Here is a 26,666-nt window from a genome sequence, read left to right on the forward strand (position 1 = left end):
CCAAGTCACCATAGGGCAAAACACACTGTTTTTCTGAATGGCAGTACTTGGAACATGTTACGTTATGTTTGGAAGTCCCTGGATCTGCCACAAAGACTTTTAATTAGATGTAACTTGTAAATTCTGTGCTCAGAGTTCCCAAGCACACAGGATCGATACCACAGTATGTGAGGAATAGGGAATTAAACCCTCCCTTTCATGTGCGTCCCAACGACCCCAGGAAGCCACTGTATTTGCCCTACTGGAGAAATGTCCATGTAAGAACATCACCTGAGTTTTGTGATAGTGCACCCCGCTGCACTTAGGTTTCACACTTTTTCTCCCAGGCTTCTCTTGTTTGGTAAGCCGAAAAATCCGATGACTAAAACTCCAAATAATGTAATTTTAGCAGTGGAATAACTTGCTTTCCTTTCTTCTAATAATTTGTAGGCTCAAAACATTCTTTTTATGTAACACGGTTTGGTGACAGGAATGTCAATGGTACACGCCCTGTTTGAACTCAGCCTGGCATTTTTTTAAAGTACGCAAATACATAAAGGTTATATCTATTTTCGAGCACATATCACCCAGAGACCGCCACGTGCGGCAGTGGAATCAGATCAATGAATTATGAATCGATTGTTCTGTGTTCCTGTCTTTGCCCCGGCAGACAGGATCGATAGGCTAATGTATTAGTACTGCCTTCCTTTCCTCCCGAGAGCAGGATTGGTTGTTCGGCGTTCTTCTCCAGGCTGCCAATCGATTCTCTCGAGGAGCGACTACGTTCCTCGGCAGCGCAAGCGTGGAAGATCTGGTACATACAGGAGGGGCATTCTCGCTATTGGTTTCTTATCTCGGTGTTTGGGCTTAACAGGTAGGAAAGGGTGGGTCCTGAGGCGGGAGAGTGTTGTTTTGGGAGATGAAGCCCTCCTCCTGCCCTGTGAGGGTGCCAGTTTATTTTCTGCTCTGACTGGGGATAGCGTGACTCAGTCATCTTCAGATTTCCACCATAAGAGGGGGTTTGGTCTCGTCCACTTCTCCAGGGGACCCCAAACTTCTCGTTTGCTTTTGGACTGTACTAACAGTTCTTACGTTTTCTGCTTGGTTTGATGACAAATTCAGTTTTTCGTTGTTTAAGTTTATAGTCTGTCTTATGCCAAAAGCTCTTAAGGCTGAAATCCTAAACACATTTATAGGGGAGTCTGTCCTGTTGATCTCTGGGTGCCTGGCTTCAGAATAAATGTTTAATATAACCTGTTTAGGAAGAGAGTAATAGACCAAAAACTACATGGGAAATAAAAACTCCAGAGTAGTGGCTGTGTTGTTACAATTAAATCTAATAGTTGAGGCGCAGGTCGGTGGCACTGGCATGGATACTCGCATATGTTAACATATTACTGGCTGATTTAGAACAAAGCTTCCTCAGCTCCTCTCCCCAAATGCCTCTCCTCTACTTGAGATACAAAACTTGCACTCTTACCATTTGAACCTGTGGGAAGTAAGTCCGTAAGAAGTCCATGAGGACTTAAACAGTTCCAACCACACCCGAACCTAGATCAGTCCATGCAATATATTCATCTTGTGGACACTGCTGTACAAGTACACATGGTCATATAAGCATCATCTTATACTAGATTCCTGCTTCACAGGTCTTCTTCATGTGTCCAATTACCAACCAGAGTCCACTGTGCAATCCACTATTTTACTATCAAGCTCTAAAACCAGATGCCTTTGCTTCACTTCCTTGGACAGGATGATTCACCTGAAGGATTTGCAAAAGACAGTTTTAAAATTATAATACCTACCCATAAACAGAGAAACAGATTAACAATGCCAGACAGACAGAGGTAGCCAGGAATAACTTACTACAAGGCTGGCAACAGGTCACCTATAGCACACAGCTTAAATCCCTCAGAAGGATCACAGTCTTTTCTAGTCAACATTATTTTTCGTAGGGTCTGGATAGAGCTGCCCTTTTCTAGTTTAGAACCATCCTTTTAATTTAAATCAGCTACTCATCAGTAACGACTGGTCACCTAATAGAAGTGCTGCTCTGGTGCAGATCCTGCACCATGTCACTCTCTGCCACCCCATTAACTTGTTGTAACAGGACCAGGCTATATCACCCATACCATCAGGAAATCATTCACCTGCTTATCTTCCAACATAATGGAAGGCATAACAGTGTTCTTGGTCACTCTCTTTACATTAGAATAAATGGATGTAGTCAAATGTCACAAGTGGCAACATTTCCATTCTGAAAAGATATTTCAGTCTGTCATAACTCTATTGCAGAGCTGAAAATTGCAGTTGTTCAATAAAATTGCAGTTGTTCAATAAAAGGAACTTCTAGCATGAAACAGTTGAATTTAATAAGGAATCCTGACACTATCACATTAGGATCATGACAATGAATTATCATCATGTTATCCCTGTTAATTTAGTTTAGCATGTCTGTGAAGATTGTGTTATCACTTATTACTTCTCTTGTGAATGGTTACTATACTTATATATAAGCCTTGTGTAGAAGATTGTAGATTTTTAATTGTCTTATGATGCTCCTATTGCTACTATTTAGAATTCTTTTAATCCAGTGTGTATATTGTTACCCAGCTTAACAGGTTATGAACGTATTTTTAAGAAATCTCCACCAGCTGCTAAGAGTGTGACAGCACACAAATATCTTTAAAATAGAGATGGGGAAAATAACTTGGCTTGGCAATGCTTTGGGGAAATGGCTCACTTGGCGATGCGAGAGGCAGACTGGGAGGGGATCTTTTAGACTATGTATACGGGGAAACATAGCATGGAGCATTCCACAGAGTAACACAAGGAGTCCAAATTGAGTTTAAAATGTTTATATAAATTTGGTTTCAAGCATACATACAGGAAGATATGGAAGCACATACACACAAGTTCCTAGAGATATAAAAAGGTGAGAAAAGTAGGTTTGGATGATAGAGAAGGAATTGGGAAGCAGTAGAGTGATACGTTACCTAATGGTTCCAATGCAGCAGACGTAGAAGGCAAGGACTCTATGCCAGCACAGAGATCCCGGAGAAGGACGATACTGTGTCTCACACTAACTTGACCAAGGGAGGTTTAGGTTAGAAATGAGCAATGAGCTTAAGGTGAGCAGGGCTTTTATAGGGTGGATCTCTAGTTTGGTGGGAAAAGAGACCCTTTGCATTAGGTTTTGTTTCTTACAGCTGTGCTTGGTTGCAGGGGCTGAGCTAATCAGCAGCTCCATTTATTGTCCTAAACCCAGGGGTTGGTAGCCAATTGTTTCCTTGATTACATTAGCAACACCTTGAATAGGTGGTCGGAAGAACGAGTCTCTGACTATTGTAATTTAGCTGAGGCAGTGAGATTAAATCAGGGATGGAAGCACTTAGGAGCTTTTAGGAACAGCTGAAGGGAAGGAAGGGTGCAGCATCTCAATTCAAGGGATAGTTCACGTTTACAATTCTATTGACTGTAGCTCTGGCTTGGGTGTGGACATCAAGGAGCAAATGAATAGATTTATTTTCTACTGACTGTTTGCTATTCCTTAGGCTTGCTGTTAGCCCATTTTATCCTGCACCACATCATATATATTTGTTAGCCTTAATATAACTCAAAAATATATCTCACATATATATTGTATTTATAAATATCCCGGCTTGGATGCGTGATTTGAGATGTGGGGTGGAAGGTGTACATAACATGTCCTTTGAGGAAATACCTAGTGCATCAAATGAAGTGAATTGCTCCATAAGAACTATGTCATGATATATATTTTACTTTGAGAAGTCTCAGACTATTTATTGAAATAAAGAAGAGTCTCTGAGCATGTGAACAGTATCTTTTTCTCACCACTGACTGACCACATCTAATCACTTCCCAGCTGACTTTAACTGTTTTTCTAAATATCATTATTGTGTTTCAGGTTTCAGATACTGAGTGTAAAAATGGGAAAGGCATACTGTGGTAGCAGCATATTCTCTTGGGGTGTGATTAAGTGGTAAAGAAGAGTACATTTTAAGTACATTAGAGCCTGATTTTGAATGTAGGAGAAGTATTAACTGTGTACCGGTACTTCTTTCTTCTAAGGGACTTTAAAGGGAAATGACACGTCCTGATTTTGTTTTTGAATTGTTCTTTGTTTCATCTTTCCAGGTTTTTGCCATGGAGTTCCAGGCAGTGGTGATGGCAGTTGGTGGTGGATCCCGCATGATGGATCTGACGTCTAACATCCCTAAAGCTCTCCTTCCTGTGGGCAATAAGCCTTTAATATGGTATCCACTCACCTTGCTGGAACAAGCTGGTTTTGAAGGTGAGCAGCAGAATCTCTTCACCAGACTCCTAACCCATAAAGGGTAGGCGCCCAGCAAACCTTTGAGGGGAGGTTATTCCAAAGACTGGGGCCAAATACAGAGAAAACCCTTCCATGTGTCCCTCCCCACCCCCACCCCCATATCTCAACGGGTACCACAAGGAGAACCTTCCCCGTGACCTCAGCGCTTGGCAGGTACATGTGTGTGCAGGTGTTTCTATAGGTAGGCAGGGTTCAAGCCATTTAGGGCTTTGTATGTTAACATTAAATTGGGTCCGGTAAGTGAATTGGGAGTCACCGCAGTTCCTTGAGGACTGGCCTGATGTATTGCCAGTGGGGCGAGGGCACTCGGGAATAATCATGTCAATGGCCCTGTTGATCTCACTGTTCCAAAGTGAGACCAATGCCTCAACAAGAGCACCAGCCAGTCATCAGGAAAATCCCCTAGAGCTCTCAGGAATCCTTGGGATTCCATCCATCTCCAAGCACAGAACATTTGATTTGGTTCTCCACCCTTGTGGGGGAGTGGCATCTGAAGCCCAAACTTCACTAGATAGAATTCCATCTATGATAAGGGACAAATATGAAGTCCCCCAACTAAAGGATCACCCCCACCACCCTATCATAAAGACTAGATCAAGAGCATATCCAGCTCAGTGTGTTAGATCAGAAACAAACTGAGATACCCCTGTGGTTGCCATGGCAGCTATGAGGTCCTGAGCCAGACCATCAGAAGCATCTTCACTGCACTGGGAGCCTCCAACACCATCTCCAAGACTGCCCCTGTCTGCTCAGGAAGGGAGGCTGCTGGACAGCAAGGTGAGCGGTACACCAACATCAATCCCAACTTATCTCTCTGGCGAAGCACCAAGAACAAGCTCTCCATTCTATGATTCCAGCCACAGGGTGGGTGGATCATCTGGTGAGGATGATGGAATTCCTGTGCACCACTTCTACGTCCCCACCCCACCAGCCGCAGAGGCTGCACACAGTAATCCAGGGGGACAAAGATGGGTAAGCTGACCCACCCAGATCTCTGTGATGCACACCAGATCAACCCCCTTATCCTGAATCAGGTCCTGGATGAGGAAAGATTTATTTTTAACCAATATGGCATTCAGAAGCAGCAGCACCAGGCTCTACTCTTCCAAGTTCTGGGGGCAGATTAGAAGGAGTGATAGCATGAAGATATCTAGGTCCCCTTTTCTGCAACCTAACTCTCTGTGCCCCAACACCATAGCACTCCCTGCCTGTCAACACTGGAATATGACCCTCAGGCCACCCTTCATTGTCCTCACTTAGGCACATGGCTCCTCCTGATTAGCCAACCCCACAGCCTTAAATAATAGGCCTCCAGATTTCACATCACTTCATTGCACCAGCAGGTGGAAGGAATCCTTCATTTCTCACCTGGAAGCAGGACACAGGTAGATCTCAGGCCCATTTTCCACCCTGGAATACAATCTGCTGTTTTCTCTTCTTGGAATACTCTCTCACTGAAGCCCCATGTGAAGGAAGGGCTAATCAGTGGGTTTTCCCTCTATATTCCACTACTGGCTAAAAAAACCTTTCCCCATCTCCCAAATAACCAACACTGCAAGGAAGCCAGAGCAGAACCAATAAAAAACAACAACCCTGCAATCCCACCCCCAAGCAGTGTCACCTTCTGTTGGCCCCTGAGCCGGCAAGCTTCTTATGGAGCTGCAGCCTGAAAAGCTCCTCCCCTAGTGCAGCTGTTGGCCATCAGGGGTGGGCGTGGCTCTCTGTGCTGCAGAGGCAGCAGCAGCAGGGGACAGTCAGCAATGGTGGGAGATCTGGTAGGAATGAACTGTAAATCACAAGCCCCATCAGGCTAGGGCCGCCTTGACCACTTTCCTGAAACATCAGGCAGATGCCATTTTGGGGAACAGTGCTCAGAAGAGCCACTGAGTGATTATCACTGAATTACAGTTTTTTTTAATTCAAGATGGTGGGAGGCTGTTAGCCCCATGCTCTGTTTTCATGGCCCAGTTCTAACAGTGACTCCTTCTCTCTGTTATATGGGGCTGTGTTGGAGTACTTGCATGAGTGTCTTCTTGTTTTCTACTCTCAGAGGAAGACTGAAAGAACCATGTATGCAACTACCATACCTCAGCCCTGTATAAACACAAAGCAGCACTGGGACATCTTTGTTTCTGCAACAGCAGGTAGCTGCCTGCTGGGAGATTCTTGAAAAGTGACTCATAATGAGCCACTTGCTTCTGGCAAGTCGAAATGCTTATTTCAAGTGCAACTCAAGAATATGACTTCGATTTCTTCCATCTCTAATTTCACTGATAGCCAGTATGATTTCTCTCCTGCTTTGTAGACCTGCTTTCCTTTGTGGCGAGTTTTGGTATTTGCTGGTTTATTTTATTGATGTAGTGTTAATTGTTTTTAATTCATGTTGTTACTTGCATGGGATCCCACATGTGCGGGAGAAAGATGAAATATAATATTGCAGATGAAGCAGCACTGTACTAAATGACAAGCAGATTTTCTGAGAAATTATTACCTGCCACCTTGCATATTGTTTGATGTCTGTATTCGTAGGGTGAGCATTCATGCCTTTGCACTTGGGACAACCCTGCTCAGTTACTGGTTGGACACCCTTTGCCCACTTCACAGCCCCCCTCTTCCCAGAAAGTTCCATCTAGGCAATTAGGCATGAATGACCTAAACAGCACGTGCCTTGCCTGCTGGGCCACCACCTGGAACTCTGGATGTTCACAGGAAAAACTCACCCCTGTACCTCACATTACTCCCGCAAACATAGGAATGTTTTGCTGCCTTAGTTGCTTGGTTAGAGGAACACAATCTGCCCAGTCAACTTGAATCTACCTACTCTACCCTGCCTCCACAATTATCACTCTGTTTTACACTCTGGAGTATAAACAGACCAAATAAGTGAAGGCAAAGCAGCAGGCAGATTTTGAGACTAGGGCATCTTTTGCCCCTGTGCCTTAGCAAAAAATCCAGAAGGGGCTCCTAAACCTGTTCCACAGTGAGAGAATATTCAATTGGCTTTCCAAAGTGATAGTTAAGAAGGCCTACAAATACTAGGAATGAGTGCTTCAATTTTTTGACAATAATTTTGGGTCCTGATTTTTGATATGGCACAGTTTTTGTTATCCTGTTTTCTTTTGGTGTGTGTGTCAGGGGGAGGGGGTATTGTTACCTGTTCAGGATTTTTTTTACAGGAATTTTCTTCAGGTCCTGAAAATTCAGGACCATTGTTTTTGTCATAACCTCCCCCCCCCCTTCCCAGTGCAACAGGAGCAGGAAAGGAGGGAGGAAAGAAAGAGGAAAAATCCAGCCCTGAACATATCATGCTGGCATTGTCTCCTCTGGATGCATCTCCCAACTGATGACATTGATGGCAGCAGAGCCCACCACACACCTGAAAAATGGTGGGCAAGCTAGCAGACTCCTGGACTCCTGTGAGGCTTGGCTGTTAAGGCAGCGTTTTCCTCACCTTCCATGGGGAGATTATTATTTTTTAATTTGACAATTGAATGGCATTATATCAATATAACAGTGCAGCAATACGTGTGTCTGGTTCTCTGAATTCCCAACTTTCCCAGGATCCAGAGTTAAGGCAGAATCTGAGGTTCACAAAGGAAAGACAGACACAACAAGTCATGGTGGCAGCATGGTAGCAAACATGATGACTAGCAGCAGTAGTGTGACCTGAAGGTAACAGACATAGTATAGTGTGTCCATGCCAGTCTTTCTTTTGCCTGTTGCTTATATCCCTCTCTGGATCCTCAGCCCACACTGAGTCATTCTCCAACAGGTACAGACAGTTACAGCAAAGCCGAGTAGATGACTGACTGCATGACTGAGGGAGTTCTTGCAGAACTATGACTAGTCCAGGATCATCCAGCAGACCTCATGTGTAGAAGTGGGGAAACAAGCCTGGTTCACCAGATTAGAGTTTGTTGCTTATGTGGAGGAGTGGGGAATGAAACCTGGTTCTCCAGATCAGAATCCCCCTACTCCTAAGGGGTGATACTAGGACCAAGAACATGTACTTGTGTCTAAGAAAGATACTCTAATAATGCAACCCCCCCGGAGATTATCACAAAAGGGAGGGGTCCACGAGCAAACCCATGGAGGGTTATTATGGACAAATGAATAAGTATTGGAAGATAAACTGATTTTATCTAGCAAGTATTCTGATTACTGAAAAGAGCTCATAAGAAACAAAACATGCAAGCTCATGACCGACATAGACATCTCTGAATCGCAAGTGTAGATGCCAGATATGTCTTCAAGTACGCCCCAGACTGTGACAACAATTGCTGGACAGTCCTTGCATAATCCTCTTGTTCCCCATGTGTGCCTCAGTGAAGGAGTTAGAGTTGAGCTTTGAGTAGGCAGTGGCAGCTCAAATAGCCCATTTGGAGTGCTTCATTAGAGTGATGTATGAGAGAATGCCCTGTGCAACAACACTCTATTTAGACCTAGGAAGAGACATATGGCCCTGCTAGTTGGAGATGTTCCATGAGGTCCCAGTTCAGAAAAGACTCATCATTGTGTACAAGCTTCAGTGTTTTGTACCAGGAGCTGAACAATCTGTTAAAATAGGCCTTTCCATTCTGTCTCAACTGAGCCTTGGTATCCTTAGATTCTACTTCAAGTAACATATTCACGTTGGTACCTAATTGGCTTATTAAGTTCATGGAATGTCACAATTCCTTATTGTGCCGTTGCTTCTCTTCTCTAACAGTTGGGCTCAGTCATTCAGGCTGGTTAGGTCACACCTTCAACTGTTCAGGCGGGGCTATGTAAATTTTTGCATACTTTCCTGGACCATAGGGGGCTGTACCTATCCAGTCTCAAAAGCCATGCTGTTTGGTCAGTTTGCTAGTATACTAACTCCACTTCTTGGCTGTTTACTGAATTCAGGGTGCTTCCTATGGATCAGGAAAAAACTTCAAAAAAGATTGCCTCATCTGTCTCCTGATCCTCTTAGACTGCTTCCCTGTGGGGAAAAGACTAGCCAAACAGAAAACCCCCATGAAGGGCACCTCCAAGGCAGCCTGGGGCGGAAATGCTGCTTCCAATATGGCTTTGGAGCCAGCAATGAACAACCTCCGGTCTCAGAATTGGGACTTTCTGAGCCTGTGGACTGGCATTGGGCTGACATTCTGGCACTGTTCCTGGGGCCATTGGCCCCAGTGAACCTCTCACCCAAGGGCCAATCATTGTCAACTGAAATTGGGCCAGGCTTGTTACAGCCATGAGAACTGGTCTCTTCCCGCAATTGGATGCAGATAGCAGCTGGGGGACCTTCCCAATGGGTAACCTCCTCCAACTTATCAATGATAGTTTTGTCAGCTATTCCTGTCCAATCCCTGGGGCTATCTATGAGGGATACCTTCTTTCCCCATATCTCAGCTGCTACAGTTCAGGGGATGGATCCCAGACCCTGGCCCCATCCATGCCTCAGACTCCCACTCAAGTTCCAGCCATACAGAAAAGAAATAAAATGCTCCCCCTACATCAGCAGAAGATGGCATTGGCTCAGAGGAAGAGCCCCCCGTTTCCATTGGCCATGGCAAAAAGCGTGCCAAATAATCAAATCCCCTCTAGGCAGATTCAGAGTAGGGATGGATGCTCAGATCAGTCTCCTCCACACACGCACTTTCTGACTGGTAAGACCTTTCCTCCCGATGCCTCAGCGTGGTTGCCCCCGATGTTGAGGATACAGGAACTATCAACTGCATCTGTGACCTCTGAGAGGAAGAAGATGCAGGGGAGGAGTCCATTAACCTGTTCCAATATGAACATTTTCCCAGATTGTTTAAGAAGATAATAGCTATGCTAAAGTAAAGTGTAGAAGATCAACAAATGAGCTCTTCTGCCTTGACAACATCAAGCCAGGGCATTTAAACAGACAGATTGTCCAGTTCTGGGCTGTCCCATGTCTGAGAAATTTGGAAAGATTATCAGATCAGAGTGGGCTACTTCAGGGCATTCTGCCTCATCGGGCATTCCCTTGAAAATATTTTATGCTCTGACAACTGAGGCCATGGAGTTAGTTGATGCACCAGTTGGGGCATATACTGTCTAAGAGCAGAGAAAATGTCCTTAAGGGTCAACTGGATCATAAAAACAAATCAGCACTCAAGAAAGTGCATGAAGCCATACAGACTCAAGAAAGCTCTATGGCCATAAGAACCTCTATGGTCTTATTTATTTTCACCGGGGTGTTAGTAGTATGGAGTGACAACCTCTTATGGGACCCAGAAGTAGATCTCACTACACTTTGGAGATCTCTTCTAAAGATTCAGAGAGCTGTGCAGTTTGTGAATGATGTGTCCCTGGATGCAATTTTGCAGTAGAACCCAGCAAGGGCTGTAGAGAACTTCCAAATCTTTTACATTCAATTCAGTTGACAAGCAGCTTGAAGTATATTTTTTTCCATAATTTTACTTACCCTGTTTCTTCTTCACCTCAGAGGTCATTGTGGTTACCACAAAAGAAGTCCAGAAGAGTCTGCTAAACTTGGAGACAAAACTGAAATTGGACATAGTGTGTATTTCTGATGATGCAGATATGGGAACAGCAGACTCTTTACGGCATATTCACCAGAAAATAAAGGTATAACTTTGGGTTTTTAACAACTTTTGAAAGTATGCATTTTCAGTGTTCTGTGATTAATTAATTATCGATAACATTCATGACCATTATAAGAACAATATGTACATGTAAGTGTCCAATAAGGAGAACATAAAACAAAGTCTGAATTCAACAGCATGAAGGATCATAGCCATTAAAAGAGGACTTGAAGACATATTGCCTTTGAGCACTGATATCTGCTAAATGTTTGCCTTCTAACCTGAAACTTATGTAAAGTGCTTCTACTGTTGTGTACTCTCAGGTCTAGTGAACACATTATGAAGACTTTGTGGCCATCCCAAGAACTTTCTGTCAGGTGTGCACTTGGAACTCATTTCCCAGATGCCTGAACTCTAAGTGAATTGTGCAATGAGGAGAGGTGACTTAAGTCTTCCCCCTGTGCAACCTTCCTGATCCGAAGTGGCGCTAGGCAGCTCCTGTTTGCCTCACTGAACTAATGTATACTGGTGGATCCTGATTTATGTGTGTGTGTTAAGTGCCATCAAGTCTATATGTGCTGCTTTGGCAAGGGTGGACAAATTATTACCATTTATTTTGATTTTTAACCTGCCCTTTCCCGACCAAGTTGGGCTCATTGCAGTTTACAACATAATTAAAATTACATGTTTACATTTAAAAATCCAATATTATTTAATACTAAAACTGTATAAACTCTAATGGCCCCAAGCATATCACCTCCCAATCTCAGTATGAGCAGCATAGGACGCAAGATGTTTTGGAGTTCATTCTGTGCACTAAATCACCAAAGCTTGTATCCTAAGTAGCGCAGGTAAAGTTGGGCTGGCCACTAGAGGAAGGCGACTTCCCTGCTTTCCCCCTTGGATTGCAGCCTTTTGAACCTTCCAGAATTGTTCTCTTGTGGGTCATTGTACCTCTCAGAACACTGTGGAGGTCTACAGTGGGAAGAGAAATCAGCAAACAATCACCTGTCCTCTCCAAATGGAGCTGTTATGTTGTTATTTCACTGATGGAACAGCCATTTAGGACCAGCAAGATAGACAAAGTGCTTGTAAAATAGCTTTACTACGTTTGCTGAATGTAGGGATGGTTATTTAGGGATGGCTGTTAGTTTGCTGAATTTAGGGATGGCTATTTACAGGAAAGTGACTGATAAGTACCAATAAATGGCAATCTGAATTGCCTCATTTAAGTCTAATTAAAACCAAAGTTAGTCCATTTGAAATTTTAAAATCTGCTTTAAAACAGTAAAGTTAAAATGCCTTCAACTCATTTGTTTGTAGTAAACATGCAGGTGTATTTTGTGTGATCCTGTTCAGTGTCTGACAGAGAAATGTTGCAGTTTCTAAATATTCTATCTTTATTAATTTTAGCTAATACAGCAGCAGGATTTCATATGTCAGTTTGCAGTGCCATTTTTAACATGGATTTTTGTAATGATAAATTATTAAAAATACTAGTTTTGAAGTTTGACACATATTAGTACTATAAAGCCTCTCTATGAAAGTCACGCTTCATTCATCTTTTCCATTTTCCAATTGTAAAGATGCAGTTCGGATTTGCAATTTTTGTCCAATAATGCTGGTGAGGTAGTGGTTTAGGAAAAGGAATGGTAGAACTCATAAGAGGTAGTGAGCATGCCATGAAGAACTGACAGTCACATTAGCAGTGCTATCCCAAGCTGAGTTACTCTAGTCTCAGCAGCTGACAGTCCCTTCTGCCCTCCCTCTGGGGAGGACAGAAGCAACTGAAAGGTTCCGTGCTGGGGCCTTTGGTTTTGTAAGCTTGGGGATGGGACCACACCTATGAGAAGTGGGGCCATGCCCCCTGAGCTTAAAGAAGCAAAGGCCCCAGCACGGAGCCTTCCAGTTGCTTCTGTTCTCTCCAGAGGGGAGGGCAGAAGGGACTGCCGGCTGCCAGCTTGGAGCTGGCAGCCAGAAGGGGGCAAGACTTGGGGATATCCTCTGGCATCCTTGGCCCCGCCCATGTCGATGATGACATGGGCAGAACTGAGGATGCCAGAAGACAACAAGGCAGCAGGGCGGGGCTGAGGGTGCCAGAAGACAACAAGGCAGCAGTGACCGAATCAGTGGCACCCGGGAACAGAGGGAACCCCCTGTCCCTAGGCAAATACGCCACTGCCAAGCACAATTCTGAATTGCACAACCTTGCTTCACTTCCAAAATAAAGCTAACATAGGGGTCTTTCTTGCATGGCCTGGGAGAGTATTCTGAAGAGCTGGGGCCGTTGCAGTGAGAGAACAAATCCAGGCAGCAGCCAATGGAACAGCTTTACAGAAAGGTTCTACTAGGAGGATCAGAGATGACACCCAGGGTTATAACAGGAGAGATAGTCTTGAGTAGAGAAATTACCTTTTTCTTGCATTTAAAGGAAGTAAATACAATTGCTTTTCTGGTGTTTGATTATTTGGATATGCAGAAAAAAGAATATTGTTTGACACACATGGCTTATGGTTGATGTTGTTTCTCGGTCCTGCCTTTCTCCTTAATTTTTTTTTTAAATTTAAGCTATTTCTCCGTATGTATTAATTGAAACATCCAGAATTTGCACCTTGTTTTGGTTTCTGTTTGTCTGGTGATCCTGCATGCTTGCCGTTGCAGTATCATGTAAGATAGTGGGATGCCAAACAGAAACTTTCCCTCTTGATTTTATTAGCAGGTGTTGAAAAGTGTAGTGTTCCAACATCCTCCTGTGATCCTTTCAAGCTAGTGTGACTAAACCCAACTGGCTTGTCTGAATTCAATACTCAGAAACCATTGACTCTGTACCCTGTTGTTAAATTAAGAGGATATTAAGACAGATATTATTACAGTTGCTGTTTCTGCAGTGCATACATTAATTGTTTATTTACCCACACTGAAATTGTTCAGAATGCCCTGAGATAATACACTATAATGTTATTTTAATTATGTCATTTTTGGAATGCTATTTTACATCATAGGAGCGTTATGATTTTAGCTTTCTTCTAGTTTACGTCATAGGAAGCTTTTGCTTTCCCCCTTCTTTTGTCAAGAAATTTAAGGTTAGCCTACCCAGATGTGTGGGTCTGTGTGCGCTCATGCTTTGTAACTCTTTTCAAGCATGAGAGGGAAAAGGTGTGCCTGCATGCAAGGTTGGAAGGCAGGGTGAAGCCTCTAGTTGGACTATATGTCTTTCTCTGCTTAACAGAACAGTCTCTCCTGCCTGCGAGCCCCCAGCCTCCAGTTTTGGCCAAGCACTGAACTCTGTAATGGGAAAGATCTTTGATAAATTTAAGAAAAACCTCGGGAAGGCATGGCAAGGTAACAGTATGTAATAATTGGAATAATCCATTCAGCCTTAGTTTCTTGCCAGTTGCCCAATAATAATTAAATACACAGGACTAGGTGCACTTCTAATACAGGAGGGAGCAAATATACACAAACAGGTCTGGGCCACTGGTTCTTCACCACTTGGGTTTTCAACCTCCAGTTGGTGGCTGAAGATTTCCTGAGATTACAACTAATTGCTAGGCGCAGAGATCAGTTCACCTGAAGAAAATGGCCACTCTCCCATCCCCAAACTCTACCATTCTCAGGCTGTATCCCCAAAATCTCCAGGTGTTTCTCAACCTGGAGCTGGCAATGCCAATCATGATTTGGTCTTGCATAAGTCTGTATGCAGGCTACCCAAATCAGTTACGATAGATGATAAAAGATCTTAACTGGAGCTGTGTACATTGCACCCTGATAGTGGCCAGCTTCCTTATTGTCTGTATAACTGTTTTGTGGGAATGCCACCTCTCTTCCCACCCCCCTTTCTCTGTTGCAATCACAAGCCCTTGGAATCCACTGAAGAATTGTATTGCATTTGTAAGCACCTGGGAAGAAATTTCCCAGCTAGATACCAGTTGCTTGCAAATAATGGTGCCTGGGATTCAAAAACATTTCTTGGGAGGAAAGATGGTCAAAATGTTGTGAAGAGTTAATGTCCTGCATCCCCCCTCCCAAAGTGTTCATGCATGCTGGGATCAAAATGCTACTTTCTGTCATTCTCATCCCTTCTCTCTTGAGACTTCTCACTGGGCAGGCAGGGGTTAGAATGCTAATTTCCAATGACAAGAAGATTGAAGGAGGTTGATTTCGGGGAGGGGGTCCAGTCGTGGGTTACATAACATAGCTGAAGTGGGCGAAACCTTGTTATAATGTAAGAAATTCAAGATCATATGAGAGAAATCCATCCCCCAACTATTTTATTGTGTCAGCATTTTTCCTCCTGGGAATAGGCGCAATATTTGCATGGGAAGGAACCTCTGGGTGAGCTCGTCCCACCTCACCTCAGATTTCTTACGTTATTAAGTGGCACAGCAAATCACAATTGCTCTTGTGCCACTGAAGATGATGTTGAAGGAGGAGGTCTCTCCTCTATGGGATGTGAGCAACAACCACATAGGATCACAAATATGACCAGGAAGTCATGGCTCCTTGGTGAGTATTTTATTATTTTTCGTCACTGTAAGATTTAGTCCACCAAACATAGTTGTTGCCTTAAAACTATCCTTGCTCCTAATTCAGTGATTAATGGGAAACTAGTGTTTTGGAGCATATATGGATGAGATTCAGAAAGCAGTTTGCATGAGCAAAATGTATTTTTGCTTGCATGGGTTTGGTGGAATCCCCTGATTTTTGCCAGTTCTCCCCTTACAACTGCAGCTTCCTGTGGCCCATCCTATCCATTGGCAAGGGTCCCTTAACCATCAGAATATGGCTTTTTTGTTAGGGGGCACAATGGTCTATAGTGGGAAGAAGGGAAATCCTTTTGTGTGAGCAAAGCTCTGCTCATATTTCTCTGGATCCTGCCAACTACATTCTGCCCAATATATTAAAATGTGTCTTCTGTAAGTATTTTTCATGCTGTTAGATTTTCTTCTATGTCATCAACTATATTGAATTGGATGTTAGCATTAGAGCCCTAACGAAACAGTTTTACATTCTTCTTAGTTAAGTTAATGGAAGCCTTTCCTGAGTCAGACTTCATAATATAATTGTTAGTAGGATTTTGCAAATGAAATAATGATTGCTGAAATGGCCCATCTGGTTTTTTCATGTTTCTTTAAACTGAATTTTAAAAACAACAGCAACTTTTAAACTAAAGATTCTTCCAAAAACAATGGAGACAGAAAAATAAATTCCCTGAACAGCTAAACAAAGACTGAGACTCTAGATCTTGTTTGGTATGTGCATCTTTTGGAGCTGCATTATGGAAAGTGTGATGTCACAGTGGTAGTCTGTATGCTGCTGAGGGTCACTGATCCATGTAGTCTTGGACAAGGTGGCTTAGCGCTTCACTTCCTCTGTTGAAAAATCTCCTTTCCAAACACATGATGTAAGAAAGCTCACTGTAACGGCTGGGAGACAGAATCTGAATTCTCATACAGTTGAAGAGAACTTGGTGACCATGGAAAGAAAAACTTCTACTCATACATGTATAATATTTAGACTGTGGAATTTTTTTTTTTAAATACTGTGAAATCCATCTAAAAGAAGACAAATGGGACTTTTCCCTCCTTCACTTAGGAGTTAATTTTGAAATAGATAAACAGATCATTTTGTTTTCTTTTAAAAGCACTTTACCAGACTCCTTTGGTGAAGCTGAAAGAATGGTCTCTGCATTTTGAGGCCAGAGTGCATCTCTCTGAAATACAGATAAAAACAGCTTTGCCTCGTTTATTCTATTGATGGCTCCAAGGAGACTGTTGTGTTTTGTAAATGCTGTTAACACATTGTACAGCAAAAAAGAAGAGTCCAAGGGTTTGCTGATGGAACACATAAAACGAAATACTAGAGATACCCCAGTTTAGAGTTCTGACAGAGGACCACATGTGAAGGCCATTAGGTTGGAATGTAAGGCACATGAACAGAAACAGGCAGGATTCTGTCTCCTTGCAGATTTTACATGTGAATTCCTTCTCACATTTTCTCTTTCTTTTAACATGGGAATTGGCACGTAGCAGTAAATTGCAATTTATAATTACCAAATGGCCATCTGAGAGCTTAGGTGAACATTGGGTGATGGTTGGACAAACACTGGTTTGTAAGCCTCATGTGGTTCCCATGTAACTTGAATTATGTTAATAGTTTTAAATATTTATATTATGCCTCTGTTAAATTAGGGACAGTTTACAGAGAATATAACATAATTGATTCCCAATATAAAATACCACCCACATAAAATAATAAAAGCCAATTTAATAGTAGTTAACATTACAATAACAGTAGCACCAACCTAAAAGTCAGAGGGTTATTTAAACAGGTGGGTCTTACTTCTAGGAGGAAGAAAGTGAACAAGAATGTATGTTGATGTACCTCCTCATGCAACTTGTTCCACACCCTTGAGATTAAAGCTACAAGGACTTTGCTGCCTTGCTCATAGCTCTTACTAGGCCAAGGAAGTTTATACACACAGAAGCTATCTACGAAATATGGAGGTCAAGTTCAACTGCTGCTATGCTAATCCACTTTTCCTGCCTGAATACTAGTTTCTTTTATGGACCATTGAAAATAATACAGAAGTGCCCTTCATATGTTTGCTGGGATATACAATTGCTTATCTAGCCATGGGTCAGTATGTGGTATGTGCATTTTATCCTTCCTTGTCCCAGCAACTGGCAGGGGGTAGGACTAGAAGGGCTGGCTCATTCTACCCTTTATCAGATGATGCTGTGGATCATTGACTGAGTGAGAATTGTCCAGGGAGAAATGATTCAGAACAACCTTGAAGAAAAGCATGTTTTTTGTTGCTGCTGTGAAAGGGGAGGAGAAAGCTGAATGGCTGTTTCTCCGGGGGATGTAGTAAAGGCTGTCCTTAAAGCTGCTTATATGTGACATACTCATCCAGTGCAGCCAGGTTCTTCTGAACTACTTCTCTGTTATGTCAACCATCAGCCTGGATGTTGTGCCTTGCCTACTACTTCCTCTGGATGAGCCTGTTCTCTTCTTCAGGGAAAACACTGAGGCAAAATAGTCATTCGATTCTCTGCTTTCTCTCTGTCCTCTGACAGAGTTTCTCCATAAGTAACAAGAAGTGGTAGCAATTAATTGGTGTCCCCAAACACTCCTCCATCAGAATCATAGCTTTATGGCAATCCACATATTAATTTCACAGCATCAGGAATACTGGGAGCAAGTGAAGTGAATAGGCTTGCCAGCTACCTCTCTTGTTCTGTTTGGGCTCCTACCTGTGCAGGTTGCACTGATGGGCCACGGGTTGAGCTGTCTCTATCACTCATTGAGTGAGAAGGACCACTGTTCTGGTTGAGTAGTTTTTGCAGTGTTGCAACAGCTGGGCTACAAAAAGGTAACTGTCAGCCTCCCAGGGAAACAGTCAGAAGCACAGTGGTTAATATGGCTATTTGTTGTTTCATAGATTGGCAAAGATTGTCACTGCACTGTGAATGCTCTTCTACCATTTGAGTGGCCTGCAGAGTCCAAAGAGATGAGAGAAGAGCAGTATTTGGTACTGTACAATAGCAGTAAGTAGGAAGTTGGGCCCCCCCAGTTGTGTGCTTGGTGCTTGTTCAGTTCCTTTAGCACTCCCTTCCCCCTATGGGTTCCCTAGGTGGAATGTATCTCCAGGATGACATGGTATAACCAATTTTCCAGTGCCTACCTCTCCATTGTGGGGTATTGCAGTGAATCTCTTTCTGCACTGTCTGCTGCAAGGAAACAAGCATCATAGATATGTGGCCAGCAGTAGCAAAGGTTTACAGTGGAATGACTGGTCATCATCTAGGATTGTATTTGTACTCCCCCCCCCCCCTATTTTGTTTCCCACTTACACTTGTATGGCATTGCACTGAAATCAGGATGGTATAGCACAGGGGTAGGGAACCTGCGGCTCTCCAGATGTTCAGGAACTACAATTCCCATCAGCCTCTGTCAGCATGGCCAATTGGCCATGCTGGTAAGGGCTGATGGGAATTGTAGTTCCTGAACATCTGGAGAGTCGCAGGTTCCCTACCCCTGGTATAGCACCATCATGGCTGTCAGGTTTCTGCCCACCCAGCCCCTTCTGCACTGTTCATATTTGCTTCTAGCAACTGTTGAAACAATGCAGAAAGTAGGTGGATGTGAAAGACAAGAAGAAATTGTTGCAACACTCACTGAGATGGGGATTTCCTCCCTCTTGCACACCTGTGTGGTTGTATTATTTTTGCACCCCAATTAGAGGAGCAGAGTCTCCCCTTTGGTTTCTGTGTCACCTTTGATAGGCTCAGAATGTGTAACTGGTCAAGGTCTCCAAGCAAGCTGCTGTAGCAGAGTGCAGCTGCAAACCTGGACTTCCCAGATCCTATTCCACCATCAAGAGCACCGTGCCAGACTGATTCCTCTCTACCATAGGATTGAGCTGCATTGCTCCTTCATACTGGCCTATCCAGTGCTTTATTATGTTATTGTTGTGCATTCAGACCTAGTTTCCCACTCAGAATAATCTACTCTAGAAAAACTGAAGGATTTGCATTTCATGTTGAATTTTAAACTCTGCGTCAAGAATGTACCCCTTTCACTGATTAGTTAACTTTTGGTTTTACAGGACTCTGCCTTCTTTAGATTGTTCTTCTGTATCACATAAAATATGTTTTCCATTTACTTCTGCGAGTAGAGGAAAAGCCGCATGAGGCAGGGGTCCTGCAAGGAGTGGGGACTGGGCAAGATTGCCCTGATCCTTCTTGTGCCATTGGAAAAGGTGGGTGGCTTCAACCCTCTGTAAGACTGTGGGTGCAACCCAGTTGACTTCTAGCACCCAGTGTGTTTTAGGTGTTTTTAGAATTAAAAGGAATTCCTGCTTGCACAGAAGAAGACCTTTATGTCTTCTTAATTGCAGTATCAATGAACAGTACAGACCTTTAGTCGGCACTCTGCACCAGAGCATCTTGATGTCTCTTGCTTTAATCTCAGTTTCCACGAAACATCATGTTTTCAGTGTTCACAGGTTTTTGAGACTTTGTTTTTCTGTTTTTGAAACTTTAGATGCAGTGCACTGCTTTCATATAAATGCTGAAATGGTGAAATAAATACTATATGTAATCTGGGAGGTCCTAAGTTTGTCTTGGGGCCAGTCTCTGGGGCATCTCATGCATCCATGGTTCTTTTGATGTTTTGAGCTAGACCCCAAAGTTTATACTTTGTATGAAGTTTTTCTCCTTCCCTAAACTCTGTGATGAATGTTAATGAAATTGCAGCTGTTTTTGCATGATTTTTATCTTCACTTGTGCTGACTAAACCTGAGGTATGAACATAATAAGTGCAGCACATACTTCTAATTGTGTTGATTCTTATCATATACTTTTTAATAACTGGGGAGTGCTGTAGTAATTAGTGCTACATGCCTTTAATTAAGATTTGCTTTATCTTTATCATTTGCGTATATTATGAAACACAGCAGGGTCATGTTTGCCCCCAGCCCCTTTTGGTCACCCAGGCTTGTTTTCCATATTGTGTCTCCTTCATATCAGGGGCTCATCATTAAGGTGTGCTAGACATACACAGTACATATTTTTAAAAGCTGAGGCTTCACCATTTATTTTCTTTTTACTATCCCAGCCATAGAAAATAAAGGAAAATACACCCTTCTGCTAGGGTGCTAGCCTAGTTTATTTTTTCATTCAGCCATTAGTTTATTCTTTCAGGGGTTCCATGCTGGAACGGGGGCATCCATCAGACAGTGAGGGCTTTATTTATGAGGGTGTTGGTGTTTCAAAGGGGAGGCTGTTGAGTCCCAAAAGAGCCTTTCATGGTGTACTCTCAGCGTGCATCTGAGGCCACTGCTCCGTTCATCAGGAGGAGAGGCAGAAATGTGGGCTTTACTTAGCAACCATGTGTTTCACTGGTCCCTGTGCTCTCTGACGTTTATTTACATATTGAGAGAGTAAATGGGTAGAACAGATGGCAACCAGACATTTGGTGGTTCTGTTCCCTTGCGCTCCTCGGGGGTCTTGCATTCAGCCTTTGCCAAAGTTCGTCCTAAAATGAGAAGCCTGTTCGCAATTATGAAACCTTGTTGGCAGTTCACTAGGGTGACAGATTAAAGTACATAGTTAAATAATTACAAGACTGAGTTTATAAGTCCAGATAGTGGCTTCTAAAGCCATGTCCATGAGCCTGAAGTGGGTTTAGCTGTTGATGTGAATCTATTTAGGTTGTGAAATAAAGAAGTTTCCTACTGGAAAAGGAACAATTTGGTGTCTAAAAAGCAGCTAAATGGTAAACTCTTCACCAACGTATTTTGAATAGATTTTATGCTGTCATGATGAACTTGACAGATATAACTTTGTAACTTTTAGGAACTCTGTGTATGCTTCAACCTGCTTAAAATTGGTTTATCACTGTCTGAAGTTACTGACTCAGTTTAATTTTCTGCTTTATATAAGACTACCGAGTTCTGCTGGGGGAGGGTGGTTCTGAAGTGAGTGGTATTTTATCTGCTGTTGTTTCTCTAATTCAGGAAACTGTGAGGAATATTATGTTCAAGAAGGATTATAGGTGAAGGAGGGATATAGGTGAAGTTTTCAAGTTTAATAATGTTTTATCTGTTGCACTGGAAATTTATCATTGGTCTATGGCTGCAACAACTGCTGAGTGTGTTCCTGCCTTCATATTGTTTGCACCTTACCAGGGAGGATAATTTAGAGTTAAATCACTCCTTGAACATCTAGTAATAGTCCATTGCTTTTCCCTAGATTGTTGAAAGAGACAGTTTGACTCACACAATTCTTTTTAGCAGATATATATATTGGTGGGTAGAATATAAGGGAATAAAAGATTGCTGCTTTTTTCACCTGAGTATAATGTTTAGGGGCATGGGAATACTAAATGGGATGGAAATATTTTAGTGCTTACTTTACTTGTGAGTAAATTACTGCTGTATTAAAAGGATTAGTTTACATGTTGTCATCTTGTTCAGGACAAAAACTAATCATGAAATTGCTTTTGCTAACGTTGACAGTCTCTGTGAAGAACATGATAATGTGTTGTAAGTCTGTGATGGAATTTAGTGGGATGATGTGCATTAGCACACTAACAGCCAATCCAGAGCCCTGGGGCAGTTAAGGACAGCACCATTTTGGCGACACTGAGAGGCAAAAAACAACCAACTCTCCCTGCCGCCAGAAGGCCCTCCATTGGGCTCAGTGGGCTTATGCCATGCCTGGGTAAGTCCATGCCCCAGGCACTTGTGTCCCGGGAGGCAAAGCTGGGGCAGAAACTAACTAAGGTTGGCTCCACATGGGCCATCTTGGCACAGCATCAAAAAAGTTGAAAAAAGCCAAATACCTATGTCAACTTTTTGGGATTCTTTGAAATTTTTCAGAGTTTTACAGTCAAACCCAAAACATTCCCAGTCAAAAGAACTGGTTGCCCAACCCCTACAAATAGCTGGTTGGGATCAGGTTGTCTGACCCTTTCAAGTAGCTCCCCCTGGCTGACTTTCTGCCTCTGAAGCCGGCTGTGACTTCAGAGGCGAGGCGAGAAGCTGTTTGCAGGGATCCAGCCACCTGATGCTTGCAAACAGCTCTTCCCGCTGGCCCATCACCAACTATAAAATCACCTCTCACTTCTGAGGCTGTGGGAGAGAGCTGGGTGAAGGAATTGGTTGAGCCAATTTCTGTACTCTGCTGGCTGTCCCATTGCTGAAAGCCGAGGAAAGCCCTAAGGCCATTTGGCTTTTTTTGTTTCGCCTATTTGACCTTTGCCTGAATAGGCTGTGTTGTTTTTTTTCAGTCAGAAAAGCTGAGAAAAGCCAAAGTGACTTTTTTCGGGGGTGGGGTGTGTGGGGTGTGTTTCCATTCAGGTTTACCCACTCCTACGTTCCCTGGTTCTCTTGGCCTGCTGCCCATGGTTGTTACCTTCATACTGGCAAGGTCATAACTCTGGCTCGTCTTCTTCTTGTTTCATTACACTGAGGGGTTGTGATTTACGTTGCTTCCTGCTACATGCTTGCAGCTTAGTGGATCTCATGCTTCCACTGGGATGTTAAGGGTGTGTCTAGGGCCTGAAAAGGTTGAGAATCATTTGTCTAGAAAAGTTTACAGTGTACAAAACCTTAGAATCTTAAGTTGACAGGAATTCAGTGTCCTAGTACAAGTCCTAGTACAAATAATAAGTAATAACAAAAGTGAAAGAACTGTGTGGTGTAACAAAATCCAAGATATCTTCTTTATTTTGCATATACAGATTTGTGTCAACGGTGATACAGCAATTCTAGAAAATGTCTACATGACATGGAGCAAGCAAATTTTGGCTTTGCGATTTTGTGGAGAATATTTTATCAAACTCAGCAAAACTAGAGTTGCTGCCAACATTCATACTCCTTGAGTTCTAAATAGGAGTTTTGGTTTCTTGTAATATGTACTGACCTGACAGATGTGCGTCTTATAGATATGAGCATTTCTTTTTATATAATATGACCCAGAAAAGAATTACCTTTCCTTCTGTTTAAATCTGTTACTGTCCTGCTACCTTAGAAGGCACAGTGGTGATAATGGATAAGAAGTGAGCCTCCTGCCCCCTCCATCTCCTACCCCTTCACCTGTCTCTGAATGGTTAATATTAGGAACATGGAGGAGTACATTTCCATGAGGTACATCTTCACATGCTGAGTGCAACTGATTCTGTACTTGAAATTTTGGGGGAGAAAAAAAAGGAGATACATGAGAAAGGTTCTGTTCCTATCCATTTGCCTCTGTTTGGACAGTGGAACAGCACCAATTGCAAAGTAAGTGAGGTTGGGTTGAGTACCAGTAGATTTGGGATAGTCTGGGAATGGTTGGAAGCTCTTTGGGAAGGCCAAAGTTGTTAGGGTTGAAGAACCATAGAGAATAGAATATTTTCCCCCAACACTATGCTATAAATTTCAAGGTTTTTTCAGGCTCAAGTTCACCCATTACTAGCAAAAAAACTAGGAGATGTCAGATAGTGTCTCTTCAACCATTAATAGATTTAAGAAAGTTGGGTAGCTTTTTGCAAAAGGAGGGCAAACATTTGACGGCAGTGGTGTGTGTTCATGCCCTTGATGAACAGCTTGTTGATGAAAATGTTGATGAGATTGGTATTGGTTGTAAGTCTTGCTTGTTTCATTTACCTTCCTGACAGTTGTACTTGCAGCAGGGAGCCCTGTAATATGTTGGAACATACAACACATATCTCACCTCCCCCCACCCCCCATGCCCCTGTACTGCCATGTTTGACCGTCAAACTTCATAATGTGGAAAACATTGAATTTGTAAATAGTGTATTATTATCAGGCACATTATGGAATGCTAATTGTAGACAATATTAGTGACATTTAAACAGTGAACATTGGACAGTATCCTACCTTAGGCTGGGGAAAGTTTCCTCCAGTGTAAGTGATTCTTTCAATGGAAGAAGTGCCACTTGAGTTGAGGGAAAGCTCATTAGACTGGAGAAAACCTTCAGACTTTGCTTAGTGGAGTGGTAGGATACAATCTATTATATATCTATCATGTATATACAAGTTATCATTATGGTATAGACTACCTTTTATAAAAATTGTTATAGTACACATTTTGAGAAGTACCGTCTCTTAAAAAGCGCTTCACTCATACCAAAAGAGAAGTTATTTCATAGGAGCCTTTTCAGAGCTCTCCACAGTTTCCAGTTTTTGTGTTATAAAAAATTGAGACCCCCTCCGCAAAATTGTAACACCCTTACCCCCATCACTGCATCACACTGGTTTAAGTCTTAAATCAATGTGCCAGAGAGAATACATCCTTTCGCATGACAGAGAAAGAAGACGGCTCCTTTAAAAAAAAATTATACTTCATATCTTTGTTTGTTTGTTTAATATACCTCCCCTCCCCTGAAGGGCTTTTCCTAGAGATCTCCCATTCAGATTTATGACGAGCTCTACCCCTACTTAGTTTCTGCAATCATTATATTATTATTTATGTATTTATTTTATTGCATTTATACCCACGCTTTCCCAACTGCAGTTGGGCTCAGGGCAGCTTACAACATATAAAAATAACTCATATAAAATACAATATTAAATATGTTAAAAACACTAAAATCAAGATATACATCTTCAGATGGCAGAAATTATAATCCTTTTGTTCAATCTATGATCAACATTCCTAGTTTTTCATTGATCTGTATCCCAAACATAAGAGACCATGAGGCCAGATGACAATAAGACAAGCAAAGAGGGAATGCTCTAAGCATGAAGTACAGTGCTAGATGATGATTGATTTTTTCCTGGAGGGTTTTCTGGTCAGTTTTTGATCTAAGATTGATGGATGGGAGGCCAGCAAGGTAGTATAGGGACAGCAGTTGGCTTCAACCAAAGACCCAGTGGAATATCTCTATCTTACAGGCCCTGCCAAACTGATTAATATCCTGCAGGGCCCTGGTGTCAGCCAATGGAGAGTTCCACCAGTCAGGAGGCAGGGCCAATAAAGCCCTAGCTCTGACTAAGGCCAACCTAACATCCTTGGTTCCTGGGACCACCAGTAGATTTCCATCAGAGGACTGTAAAGTCCTCCACAAGCAATATGGAGAGATGTGGTTCCAAAGTTATGAGGGTCCCAGACCACTCAAGGCCTTAAAAGTCAAGGCTAACAACTTGAACATAATCTGGAATTTGACTGGCAACAGTCAGTCAAATTGATATTTAAAACAATGTCTGCAGTGGAAGATTGTGTACAGTGCTAATATTCTCAGTACCCATATGCATGACTTAACAATTCTATTTATTTGACCCATTCTAGAGCCTGTGTTAACAGAAGTATGCTTATATCAACAGGAAAAATGTCTTAGTGGAAAAACCCATATCTTGGGTAACAATGTTTTCCAATAGTAGTTGGAAAGCCTTCCCATATTGACTTTTAATCATTTGCATTTCTGAAGAAGGTTTATTCATATATCTTGTTTTTCTGTTTGCAGACAGATGTATTGGTGTTGAGTTGTGATTTGATCACAGATGTCGCTCTTCATGAAGTAGTGGACTTATTCCGAGCTCATGATGCGACGCTGTCCATGCTGATGAAGAAAGCCTGTGAACCTACGGAGCTGGTACCAGGACAAAAAGGGAAGAAAAAGTTGGGTAAGCAGATGCTCTCAGGTTCTGACTGCCAACAGTTCCATAGAAATTAGCAGCTGTTACACAACTTGACAATGTTCATGACTATCAGGCAGAATATGCTAACTGAAATGGTGTTCCAGATAAGTTCTTTGTGTGTTTTCCAATAACAATGTGTTCTTAGTGTATTGTCCTAATAACATTCCAGTATCCAAACATACTGGGGGTAGGGATTCGGGTTCCAGTCAGAGTAAATTCTATAAGTAATAAATATAGTACACTTGCTTGTTCTATATTTTAGTTACAGAATCTGATGGTTCCACTATCTGAATTTGTATTCTTCATTGTAGAATGCTGGAAGTTTTTGTACTAAATTCATACGAAGCTGATTATAGAACTGGGAGGGAGAAATGATCAAATACCCAATGTGATCTCTGTGTGATTTAAAAGATAATTTATATCCACTATGGCCACTAAGTTACTGGTGATTATATTCATTGGTTTTGAACTCCTCCAGCTTAGATTCCTCTTCTCTCCTCCTTGTGCTGAAAGTGTGCACAGCCCCCCCTAAACTAAACTCCTTCTTGCCCTGTTGCTTATTTCTTCCTACTTGCTGTGGCATGGAAGAGATGCAATCTGTCAAAAAACTGGGTAAACAATTAAATGCAGGATTTAA

General features: G+C 42.4%; 1 protein-coding gene across 1 annotated transcript in view; it reads left to right on the forward strand.

The window, feature by feature from the left end:
• Positions 1–719: 719 nt before the first annotated feature.
• Positions 720–26,666, forward strand: part of EIF2B3 (eukaryotic translation initiation factor 2B subunit gamma) — a 96,050-nt gene continuing 70,103 nt past the window's right edge. The window contains exons 1-4 of the mRNA XM_048498707.1: positions 720–853; positions 4,138–4,294; positions 10,779–10,921; positions 25,855–26,014. Of these exons, the coding sequence (XP_048354664.1) occupies positions 4,147–4,294; positions 10,779–10,921; positions 25,855–26,014 (451 nt within the window). The 5' untranslated portion in view covers positions 720–853; positions 4,138–4,146. The remainder of the gene's footprint in view (positions 854–4,137; positions 4,295–10,778; positions 10,922–25,854; positions 26,015–26,666) is intronic.

The sequence above is a fragment of the Sphaerodactylus townsendi genome, linkage group LG05, assembly GCF_021028975.2.
Source record: "Sphaerodactylus townsendi isolate TG3544 linkage group LG05, MPM_Stown_v2.3, whole genome shotgun sequence".
Classification (NCBI taxonomy): domain Eukaryota; kingdom Metazoa; phylum Chordata; class Lepidosauria; order Squamata; family Sphaerodactylidae; genus Sphaerodactylus; species Sphaerodactylus townsendi.